At 40.6% G+C, this 12,932-nt stretch overlaps 1 protein-coding gene across 6 annotated transcripts in view; it reads left to right on the top strand.

The window, feature by feature from the left end:
- Positions 1 to 12,932, top strand: part of PPFIA2 (PPFI scaffold protein A2) — a 367,242-nt gene that overhangs the window by 215,649 nt on the left and 138,661 nt on the right. For all 6 annotated transcript variants that reach the window (XM_075209360.1, XM_075209359.1, XM_075209358.1 and 3 more), the window contains one exon: positions 220 to 294. In XM_075209360.1, coding sequence (XP_075065461.1) covers positions 220 to 294 — 75 coding nt within the window. The remainder of the gene's footprint in view (positions 1 to 219; positions 295 to 12,932) is intronic.

Here is a 12,932-nt window from a genome sequence, read left to right as displayed (position 1 = left end):
ATGTTTTTAAATGCTATTCAGCTATATTATTTTCAAGAGAAATATATACCCATTGGTATGTTAATAAATGAACAAGTATAACTGAAGTCGTAATTTTTTGTGTTGCATATATTTGTGAGTACACTTCAGGAGATAAAAATTAAGCAAAGTAAATTAATGTTTCGCTTAATAGAGGCGTGAAAAAAATTATGTTACTGCACATTTTGGTTTTTCTTCTAGGTAAGGGAACGTCTGAGGGTTTCTTTAGAAAGAGTCTCTGCACTGGAAGAAGAACTAACTGCTAACAACCAGGAGGTAAAAATAAAATGATTTATCCCCTCTAAGTTGCAATATTTTACTTGTGAAGCATTAGGTACTGCAGCACATCATTTGAATATGTTAACAAATATATGAATTACATTTTGTACAGACCATTGGGCATAGCCCACTGGAACCTCATCTCAGATGCAACTGCTTCCTCCGATACCTCCTCACTTGGTTGGTTGATGCCCTGTGTAAACATCTTATAAACCCAAATGAAATGGTCCTATAGCATACATCTGCATCATCATCATCAAGAGGAGTCAGTCAGTAAGGGTATTAAATATGCTGCCTCACTTCAGGATTTATAGTTTAAAGTATTCTACTTTTGTAAATAATTTAGCTTTTAGAATATAAATATTTGTAACACAATATTTTCACACAAAATACATGTTTTAGTATATTTATTTTTGCATGTTTATTAAAACTGTACCCTTCCTATGAATCATAGTATCAGTCATGTACTTGATGGTAAGTCAGGAGGGAAAAATAGAGAACACAAAGACCCTAATATATATATCTTATATGAAAATTATTCATTTAATGTTACTTCAACATAACTTTAGCAAATGTTATATTAAAATATTAATACAGGTGCTTATTAAGAGTGCATTACCACCCAAAGTGGTGAAGAGTCTCGTTCAGCTCTTTAAAATTGCTGCAGGAGGATGAATCAGAAGTCAAAGTATCTGTGATTGTGGTTTCTGATTGGACCTCTCGTTCATACACACACACACCCTGCAGCATCATATAGCCCCAGTTTTGGGGATGGAAAAATGGCTGAATGGAGCAGTATTAAGTTCTAACACATGCTAAGTTATTCATTTAATCAGTTAAAACAAAAAGAACCAATAGTAGGCCTGAGTGCATGAAAAATTAAGTGAGAATGAAATCAGAGGAACTCATCCTTCCTGCTGAAAGTTCTATGTTGTATAGAAACATATTACTATTGTGTTTTACATATTTATATACTGTAAATAGTTTCAATATATATTTTTCATCTATTTTGAAAGTCAGATGTACCATATTACATACTTCCCACTAATAAAGTATTTGCCAGTTGCAAAACTGGAACTTTCTTTATCAAATTTTTATATATATATATATATATATATATATATATATATATATATATATATATATATATATATATATATATATATATATATATATATATATCTATATATATATATTCTAATAAATAGTATTCCCCAATAGGGTGATTCAAGTGTCTCAAGGGCTCCTAGATAATTCTGTAAATATAATAATCTGAGACTTTTTGTTAGATTTTGGAGGAATATATTTTCTGTGATAATGGACATATTCATGGCAAGTGCAATGTTTCCATCCAGGCAGTAATTTGCCCCACTGACCTCCTTGTAGAGTGTAATATACATTGTTGTCATGAAGAATAGATTTTCTTCATTTTCAAAATTTCCATTCCATGTCTAATGATCTGTGCAGGAGATTTTACGCACCACAAATAGCTGTTCAACCTGCTGCCTGCATCACCTGTTTTCCACTTCAGCAACTGTAGCGAAGACTTTGTCTAAAAGAATAAATATTTATTTTTCAAGCAATATAATGGTTGAAATGTTTTTACACTTGCTGGGAAAATACTATCTAACCTTTGATTGTACATTAAAATTGCAATTTCTAAAAGAACAATAGGGTTTCTTTGTTTCTCTCTATTTCTCTCAACTTTGGTGGCAAGGAACGGTGTTTAAACAAGTCAGTAAAAATCTCGTAATGACAACATTACTCAGCAGTCCTAAAGTACAGCTTTTTAACACTTAATTACACAAAAACTGACATTTCAACATCACTTGAAATTGCTGGAGTGTAGGTAAACAAATGTAGATTTCCTATTCATATTATAGCTAGTTACCACCTTCATGAAAAAGTACTTGTTTGGGTCAATGCACAATGTACGTTTTTGAAGCTTGTTAATTGTGTGTATTGCATATAGTTTGCTTCATTTTATCATCATTATTATCTATTTATATAGTGCCACTAATTCTGCAGCGCTGTACAAAGAACTCACATCAGTCCCTGCCCCATTGGAGGTTACTGTCTAAGGGGGGCATTCAATCCCTTGCATTGTTCTTTAGAACAATGCAGGGTGCGCATTAATACCGTTAGTACGGTGATTTCAATGCTGATTTTTGCTTGCAGCTCTCTGAGCCACGAGCAGAAATCTGTGTTAAAATCACCGTACTTACGTTAATAATGCTCAACCCACATTGTTCTAAAGAACAATGCCGGGGATTGAATCTCGCTTTAGACAGTAAGGAATTAATTCTCCCCCTAAATTCCCTATCATACCCAAACACAGACCAAGAGAAACTAAGGTCAATCTAATATCAAACAATTAACCTACTAGTATGTTTTTGGCGTGTGGAAGAAAACCGGAGCACCAGGAGGAAACCCACGCAAAAATGGGGATAGCATACAACATTCTCCACACAGATAAGGCCATGGTCAGGAAACAACCAGTGCTGTGAGGCAGAAGTGATAACCACTAAGCCACTGTGCTGCCCATTTCTCTATTCTCATTTCTTGCTGTTTATCAGTGAATACAATGTATCCTAATCTTCCCTGAGTAGCTTCCCACATGGTCAAATGTATTGTGAAAATGAGAGAAAAAATAAAGTCTTCATACATTTTTGCAATATTAAAAGGTTAAGGTCTACTCTGCAATTTACTTGTTGCCCCCTCTCTGGATGGCTTCCAGTGTACTGCAATGATTCTACATATGTAGAAACCGCCTTGTCTAAAATTGACCAAAATTGTGATTAAATTGTCCAACACTTGTTTGGACATCAAGAAATGTGACGTCCTGTTTTTTCTCTTTTGAATCCATCCTTTTTTTTCCGCCTCTGATTTAATTAATGAGTATGTTTATCTTTTCCAAAAAAATAAATGTTTGCGGACCAGACTAAAGAAAATAAATGCTGAATGTTTAACATTTTACCCAGCGGTAGTGTATTTACCTTTGCCCGAGCATATCTTGACATTTAAAACTGTTGTTTAAAAGGGAAGTTGATGGTTCTTTTTCTAGACCCTGTGCTTCAAGTAGTGGCAAAGGCAGTCTAGTGAAGTCATGGGGGTGACAGATATACCCTCTGAGGGACACAGACAAATTATCATTAGACCGCTAGGATTACTCTCAGAACATGTAATAAAAAAGAGAATGTCTGTTCGGAGGAAGAAATTTTGGACTTCCATAGATGCATTATTAAAAGCCCTAATAGACAAAGCATATTATGTATCTCTAGAAGATTTTTGTCTAGTTACATCAATGCTCTTTATGTATTTTTGTTGTATGTTAATTGTAATTGTTAATATGTATGCACAGTACCACTGCACTTTTTAGTTTATTGGATATACTTTTTCAGTATCTGTTATTCCATACATGTACACCAGTTGAAGGCACAGCTGGTCTCTGTCGGCTGTAATTCTGTGCATCATCTTAGGGTAGAAAATAGCTAGCCTTAATTAATTATTTTCATGGTGACAGGTTGAATTGAAAGGGGAACGTTCCTCGTCTGCTACAGGGGAGTGATTAATCCCTTAAAACATGCATGCAATGTTTTCTGAGCTTATCCTTCCCCATGTGACAGAGGAAGAGTGTCCCCCTTCAATTCAACCTGTCACCACATCAGCTATTATGTCCTCTAAACGTGAATCCATTTCTAGCTGTAAAAAATCCCAGCATTCAGGGCACTCATATGACAGCACTCTTATTCTGAATACACATTGCATATTATTTTAAAATAGAATGCATATGTAGTTCAAGGATCTATGTTCCAGTATTACAAAAGGGACTATTGGAATTTTTGGTAAGCCCTTGTAAATATACTTATGGTTAAGTTATTTCTAATTACAGCTTTGGAAGTGTAACTTCTAGAATCTATGTCATGGTGACTCAACAAATTATCTCTAAAAAACTTATTGAGATTCTATGAGTTAATTAACAACATTGTATTGAGATGCAACTTTGCACTAATCCTCTGGCAATCAGTCAGCAATTTGTTTTTATTTGCCTAGCTCAAGTTAGAAAATGAAAGCTATTTGTTGGTTTCTTACTACAGGTTTAATGCAACTTTTCACATAAATGCAGTGGTAATAAAGAACCATTATTGCCCACTATGCTTCAACTTTTGATGATAAATTGATCACTGGACAGCACTATTTTGCTGAAGTCAAAGGAGACACTGAATGAGTGACATTATGATGTCACAACCTAACGCCACACTCCCAGTGCCAGGGCGAGAGGATGCCGCCCCCACCTGCCAAGAGAAGCATCGAGGCAGGGGAGGGGCACCGACTAGGGCTCCTGCATGACTTGCACTGGCCCTGAGTGGAGGATGTATGGCCAAACAATCATCATCATCATCATCATCATCATCATCATTTATTTATATAGCGCCACTAATTCCGCAGCACTGTACAGAGAACTCATTCACATCAGTCCCTGCCCCATTGGAGCTTACAGTCTAAATTCCCTAATATAGACACACACACAGACAGACAAAGAGGGAGATAGACAGACAGGGAGACAGCCAGACAGAGACTAGGGTCAATTTTTGATAGCAGCCGATTAACCTAGCAGTATGTTTTTGGATTGTGGGAGGAAACCGGAGCACCCGGAGGAAACCCACGCAAACACAGGGAGAACATACAAACTCCACACAGATAAGGCCATGGTCGGGAATTGAACTCATGACCCCAGTGCTGTGAGGCAGAAGTGCTAACCACTAGGCCACTGTGCTGCCCCAATCATCATGACATCTATCATTTACATCAATAGGTGGAAATATTCAGAACAATTAGCAGCTCCCACACCACCACCTTCGGATATGTAACTACCAACCTTGGCAAAGAGAGTTGTCCCAAAGTAGGAAACCCCTTTAGAATGCTATACAATACATCAATGTTTGACTAGTATTATTATATTGAAGAAAGTAATGTTCTGTTACCTCACCAATGTGACTTCTAACTTTGTGTATACCTCATCTTCTAGATCAGTGGTTCTCACCAATATTGTAAGTGCATTATTTGTGTATCTTTCACAGGTGTATGTTTGGTAAAATTAGTAATCTATTACTCTGACACAGCTAACTGCATTCTGCTTGGTTGACAATGCAGACAGGCTAATGACTGAAAATAAGTAAACCATATGACCCACATTCAAAAATACAAATGGCTACAGCGTCCACAAACTTCTCTGAACTCCACAGAATTCAAGGTCTTCGCTGTTGGCAATAGTCAGAATCTAGCTATTACTTTAAACAGTGCTCTGCCTCCAACCCTTTTCCTTCACCTTACACTGGCAATTCTGCATGCACAAATGGCAGGTGGGTGCATCTCCCCCCTTCATGAACAGATCATATTAAACTTATACACACCTCCTGACTGTCCCTGCAGTTGGGAAAAAGTCAGAACTGGACAGTCCATCAAAATAGTGATTGTCGCAACTAGGGGCTGTTGGCAGACAGTGATGATCTTATTTACCGTTCTTTCAGTTTTCACTATCCGCTGTTGCTGGTATCTTAAGGTCAGTTGTTGATTACCTGCATTTCTGAAATGTTAGGACCCTGTTTGGAAAAGGTGTGTGTGTGTGTGTATATATATTATTTCATGAAATATGGAAATCTTGGCAATGAATGAACACTCTAGGCTCCCCTCCCTTCAACCGGCTGCTTCATTAACTGAATAGCATATTTACCCTAATAAGCCCCATAACTAAATTATTATCCCCAAAATTAATTAGACATACCATATTGCATGAATAGCCCCTACAATATATTAATATACTCATCAACCCACATTATATTAATACCCCCCACATTACATCAGTACTCCCAAACTGTGGCAGAACTACCTTCTCTTTAGGGGGTTCTGCCGCTACAGAAGAGCAGAGCGTGAGGCCTCATTTGAGTATGTGCAGGGATGGCGTTAGTAAAGCCTCAAACTTCACTGAGCTTAATCCGGCCCTACACATGATGAGCAGAGCAGAGTAGAGCTTGGCCATCAGAATGGTGGGCCGGCATCGCTGGGTCCACCCCAAAATTTTGTTATGGGGCCAGGTAATGCTATGTTCTGTGCCTCATTACCCACATTACAATAACACTGCCCGCCAGCCTCTGAAAAACCCGGAGATATGACATGCTTGAAAATGTTAATATCCTGTCACTGGCTACATCCAGATCAATGTCTTTGTATCTGTTGTTTTTCTCACATTTCCAGGATTGTGGAAAATTAGACTGTCGTCATTTTACATGCCTGCACCCAGCATTTCTAAAGCATTTCTAAAGAAATCCGCTCGGAGGCATTAAAATGTTTTTTTGTTTTTTTTTTTTGTTTTGTTTTTTTTAGAATCCCATAAAATAAAGCAGAGAGGCGTTTTATCTGGAGATTCAAATACGCTCCACACAAAACTTCCATATTGACATGACCTTTAAAGGAACATTATCTATTGATAAATATTTGCAAAACCTTTTTTTTTATATATTTCCGAATTGAAACAATTGAAAATAATTCTGTGAAAGCACCATGCAAAATGTAATGAAAAGTGTAACGCATAGAACATTACATCATTAGGCCCCACCCCACTGTTGATAGCAGGCGAGGTAACCGGGGTGGATGTCTAGTTTGCTGAGGCTAGTGCATCGCTTAATATGGTGCAGGTGAGGGGGGTCTTGGACAGACCCCCATACCTTGAAAGGGGGTCGCTGGTTAATTGGGAGTGCGGCTATAAGGGGGGGGACGACAATATGGCAGAGGAGTCTCTTGATGAGGGGATGTTGTGCTTCACAAAAGTCCCTTGATATTGAGATGGGGGATATGTGAGGGGAGTGTCTGCAAGCCTGCGATCGGGTGAGCTGAAATAAGTGAGAGTCCTTTGTGATGCAACCTGTGTGTGACTGTGGAACTACTGCTCCCAGCAGCAGAGGCTGGTATGTAACATGCTGTAAGTTTCTAAGTCCTGTGCAGGAGTGATATAGAATAAGGAGATAGCAATAACATCTGCTGAAGGAAATGTCCAGGAGGAAAAGACACTTAAACGTATGCCATTTGCATCCAGTATGCTTTTCTGTGCTGGAGTAAGAGGACCTAAATAAAGATTATGTTTCTGTTTTGTGCTGAGATGGCTTGGTGGCCAATACTTTTGTTATTTTACCACGCACACACTAGTGTTCACTCTATATTATGAATGTGTTAAACCACCATGTATTTGGGGGGATCCTCTCGTGTTGGTTGTCTGTACCCACCAGCTAGCCACTTTGGCCAATTATAGCAGGGGGCGGGGCTAAGATGACAATATTTGCATCGTTAAGCCCTGCCCTTGCCACTTATCTATTGCTTGGGCGATAACCGGTAGGTTGTTATGCTCTCCCGTGAGCCTGGGAGGTCTCCCATAAAATGCGCAGTCTACCGTACATTCCGGGAGAGTAGGCAACTATGCTTTAAAGAAAAGCAGCTAATGAATCTCTAGAGAATGAAGTCTCTTTTACATTTCTGTCTCCACTACTGAAGTCATGTTGTCTTACCTGTCCGTCTTTGATTAAATCTTAGTCTCCATGAAAATGGCCACCTCCGTAGACATCAATACATGGACATAGGACACAATTTCTGAACTGTGTCATAATGTCACAGATGGCGAAGTCAACCACGTCTTGTACTGGCTCAGCATCAGGGAGAATGCCAGACTCTTCAGGGAATGAGGGAGATCACCCCTATTTCAGGGAGTCTCCCTGACATTCAGGGAGAGATGGCAAGTATGATATATCACAGATATCAGACTACAGGACTTATTGAATATTGTGCACATATGCTGTAGCAACATAGTGCAGTTTAGAAAATTAAAGTAAACACCATTTTGCCTATAGCAATATGTGCTATTAATTAAAGGAACACCTATAAATTAGACAATTCATAGCATGTATCATACCCTATATGATTACATAACACAGTTGATGCTGTAAATAATACACTTAATATAATATGCTTAATATAATATATGTTATACATAGTCTGTATAATATCACAGGGAAGATCTGTGGTTGCTGTGTCACTGGCAAGGAAGGGCTGACATCTTTTGGTATGGGGGGGGGGGGGCAAACACAAGCAAGTGACCCAGGCTCTTCTACCAAGGAGCCAGTTGTAGAAAAATGGGAGTAATGAAAACACACCCACACTGTCTATTGTGGGTGTCGTTCAGGGGCTGACTGGGCTGGAGGGCAGGAGGGCATCTGCTATCTGTGCCTGTCCCATAGTGGGCTACCTTGGGCTAGTTCACAGTGTCCCCTGCATTTATTTTCCTTTAAAATGTTCCTAAAAGGCTGCTGAGTTGCATTTTGCCCCCCCGGGGCTAAAATTTGCAATCCCTCCCCTGTTATTGTTTTATATATCCAGTAAAGTATATGAAAAATTGTTATGCCAAAGAGCTATAATAAAATAACTACTATAACTATCTGACTAATATTCATTGTAGAGAATATTCTAGTGACCTCTGTACAAGACATAATTCTAATGACCTATGTTCAGGGTCTGACTGGGCCACCGGGTGGACGGGCTGTCCCCCGGTAGGTCCTGACCCTGATCGCTCCCCTCTTCGTTGGTGGGTGAAGCGGGTAACTAAAAAAAAAAATAATTGAAAAAGAAAAATACTCGCGTGAACGCGGCGCTCCCCGACTCCTCTCTGCTCTGTTCGCACTGAATATCGGGCATGACGTCATCACGCCCGACGTTCAGTGAGGAGCGGCACAAAGAGGAGTCTGCAAGAAGAGAGAAGACAGAAGAAGAGAGAAGACAGAAGAAGAGAAGAAAAAAGCTGATTGAAAAGTTAAGTGCAAGAACGGAAGCAAGGGAGGAGCAAAGACAGCATGGCAGAGAGTGAAGGGGCAAAGGCAGTATGGCAGAGAGTGAGAAGGGGCAAAGGCAGCATGGCAGAGAGGGAGAAGGGCAAAGGCAGCATGGCATTGTGTGAAGGGGATCAAAGCAGCATGGCAAAGTGTGAAGGGGGATCAAAGCAGCATGGCAAAGTGTGAAGGGGGACCAAAGCAGCATGGCAGAGTGTGAAGGGGGGCCAAAGCAGCATGACAGAATGTGAAGGGGGCCAAAGAAGCATGGCAGAGTGTAAAGGGGGCCAAAGAAGCATGGCAGAGTGTGAGGGGGGCCAAAGCAGCATGGCAGAGTGTGAAGGGGGCCAAAGCAGCATGGCAGTGTGTGAAGGGGGGGGCAAAGCAGCATGGCAGAGTGTGAAGGGGGGCCAAAGCAGCATGGCAGAGTGTGAAAGGAGATCAAAGCAGCATGGCAGAGTGTGAAGGGTGGCCAAAGCAGCATGGCAGAGTGTGAAGGGGACCAAAGCAGCATAGCAGAGTGTGAAGGGGGGCCAAAGCAGCATGGCACAGGGTGATAAAGGGGTGCCCAGAGAAGGGGGGGAGCAAAAGCAGCATGGAGGGCGCAGTGTGATCAAAAGGAGGCATAGCATGGTGATGAAGGGGCACAGTAATGTGTGTGTGATGGCACAGCAGGCTTGTGGAAATATAGTGTGTGTGGTAGGTGGTGGCTAACTAATGGGTGCTATTTTGTTTTGTGGGGTGATGGTGGGGCAATTTAATTTTATAGTGGGGACTATTAATTTAAGATTGGCTGGTTTGGGCACTATTAATTGAATGCGGGGGCTGAGTTTGAGGAGCATGAGGTCTATTTATTAAATGTGCATATGAATTATTTAATGGCAGTGACGGTTGCGGGAAATAGGTATATTTATTATACGTAAATGCTATTAATTTATTGCTGGGGCTGTCTGGAGGGAGGGAAATAGGTTAATTTATTAAATGGGAATACTATTACTTTAATGTTGGGGCTGGAGGAAGGCCTAAGTAATTGTGGGTCCTATTGATTTAACGCCGGGGCTGGTTGAAATTTTCTAAATGTACCCATTTCTTTTTCCAAATAGGGCCCCCAACATTCCAGGGTCCAGACAAGCCGCAACTAAAGAAACCAGCAGCCACAGGTGGTGAAAGTGAAAAGAACAGGTAGGACAGTCTGTCAAATGTTCTGAGTGTAGTGGGACAATCCCGTTTATGGCGACTGTTTTGCCCAATCTAAGGGGCAGGTCAAGACTGTGTACTCTTTATATACCCACTGCATTCTTTATATACTACACTATGGTGCTAGCTGTCCTTCGTGGGCTGACCACTCCCCCCCTCTAGTGTCTCGCCTCACCTCTTTGATGGCTGGCCACACCCCCTCTGGTGGGCCCCTAGCGTTGCAGTCCCCCAGTGGGCCCTTCATGCCCCAGTCCGACATTGCCTATGTTTGATACAGAGAGCATTCTTTTGACCGCCATACAATACAGAGAGCATTTTAGTAACATATATACAATGTTGAGAACATCTTAGTGACCACTATGCAATACAGAAAACATTCTATTGAGCATTATAGATTATCCTTGTGACTGAATTACAATACAAAGAGCATTATCATGACCACCATGCAATACAAAGTGTGTGAATTGTCCCCATCTCAGGCATTGTGTCCTCCATCTCCTCTCTTGTCCACTCTGTGCCTCCCTGTATTAATGCTTCCCAACATCATGCCACCCGTATTGATTCTTCTCAAATCAAAGTGACCTGAATAACTTCTATCCCATATCATGGTCCCCCATATTGATTCTCCCCATAACATGCCTGACGTGAATTTTTTCTCCCCTCTATCATACTCCTGCATATTGTTTCTCTCTCATATCATGGCCCCCCATAATAACTCGACTCTATATCATGTCCATGTGTATTGATTATGCCCAATATTATAGGCTACTTTGTTTTGTAATTTCTCCTATATTATGCCCATGTATTATTTAATATCATGACCGTCCTATAATGATGCTTGTTTGATCTCACTGTTAGTTCATCTTACGCGAAAGACTAATTGCTCTGCAGTCCATGCTGTGTACTGCGAGACAGTGCGGCAGCAAATCAGAATGCAGCTGTCTCTTTCTGATTTTCTGCCATGCTATCTGTTATAGCTTGTTCACTGCTAGGGTCCTCCCCTTTAGCCCAGGGCTGACCCAGATGAGTCTAGGTTTCCCCCACTTCCGGATTACAAAATAAATAGAGGGAAAAAAATACAAATTACGTTAAAGGGGCCACTGACCTACTAGTAGGTTCTAGAGCCAATCTTCCCCCCCATTCCCCTCCCCCAAAAAAAGCCGGGGAAGCTCTGTGTCTAAAAAAATAACCCAAAAAAGTTCAACTCAAAATGTTGTTCCAATGTTAGAGCATATTGTCGACAAGTAAAAGGATTGAAGCTTTTGCATAATGACCCAATGTATTGTGGTGTATTTACCATTGCAAATGCCTGGGGCTTTTTTTCTTTTTTTAACAGAGATGGAAGTAAAAGCTTTTTTTGGAAGTAGAATTTTAAAGACTGTCAGCACTTACTCTATGGGTGAACGCTATTAGTTTCATTGATAAAAGCTTTCAGTGCATTGTGGCTGAAGAAATTTGTGAATCAGACATTAACTCTTTAACGTACACACTTGAGTGTTTCTTATTGTATATAGGCAAACATTTTCTTTTATTCATGTTATTAAACTGGACTCACATAATTAGTGTATAGAAGTATTGAACAAAAGTACAGATTCCTTAAGTCTGACCATGGTTGAGGTTTATAGATTTGAGTTCAAGAACTATTATGTCCCAGATAATAGCCTATAGTTTTGTGCAGTAAATGAAGAGTTATTTAGCTGAGTTTCAATCACAGTGCATCTGTTCACATTGCTGCTTCCTTTTACACTTTACTGTTCTCCTATTCCTCAGTGTGGAAAGTTATTTGTAACAAAATAAGGAGCGAGTACAGACGAGGCACTGAAAGAGATTGGTGAAGTTAAATACCAAGTAATACACATCACAGTTGTAAATGGATTGTATACTGCAAATCCACACTCTATAAACATTTGGCAATATTTTCATTTCTCCATATGACCCAAATGCCCATCCATGGGCATTATGTGTGGGGGAAATAGTTGTGCAGACTAATCACTCCCCATTTGTCCCCACAGTCACACAGGCACCTAGGCTACCAGTAGTTTAGGGGGATTTACTCAAGTACACATTTCACATTCTCATCCAAATTTTGTCCACGGTATTAGCTTAACACAGGGGCGGGCTGGCCCGGGGGGCAGGGGGGCATCGGTCCCCCGGGCCGCTCAGTTTATCCATTGTTAGGGCCGGCCGCCCAGCTCCCCCTCCCCCCCGGCTGCACTATAACCTAATTATTACCGGCGGCCGCATCACATGACACGCGATGCAGCCGCCTTAGCGCACAGGCGGGCGCATCACATGACACGTGATGCGGCTGCCTGTGCGCCCCCCGGGCTGCATCTTGCCGGTCCGCGCCTGGCTTAACAGCAATGTAACAATTTCAAAATGATGAAGTCTCCCACATTCCTGATTTTGGTTTTTACGCTTCTCTTGTATGATATGCATAGGACATCAGATTCATTGGAGTTACTTGGGTTAAATTGTTTAATGTACATCTCGATACTGTGTTCCAACATATTCTAGCATGCCATTCATTTATTATACATAGCAGATATTTGTTTTTCTTCAAATTGC

This window comes from Mixophyes fleayi, chromosome 4, assembly GCF_038048845.1.
Source record: "Mixophyes fleayi isolate aMixFle1 chromosome 4, aMixFle1.hap1, whole genome shotgun sequence".
NCBI classification, from domain to species: Eukaryota; Metazoa; Chordata; class Amphibia; order Anura; family Limnodynastidae; genus Mixophyes; species Mixophyes fleayi.
The sequence above is the reverse complement of the archived record's forward strand: the minus strand, read 5'-3'. Positions and strand labels throughout refer to the sequence as shown.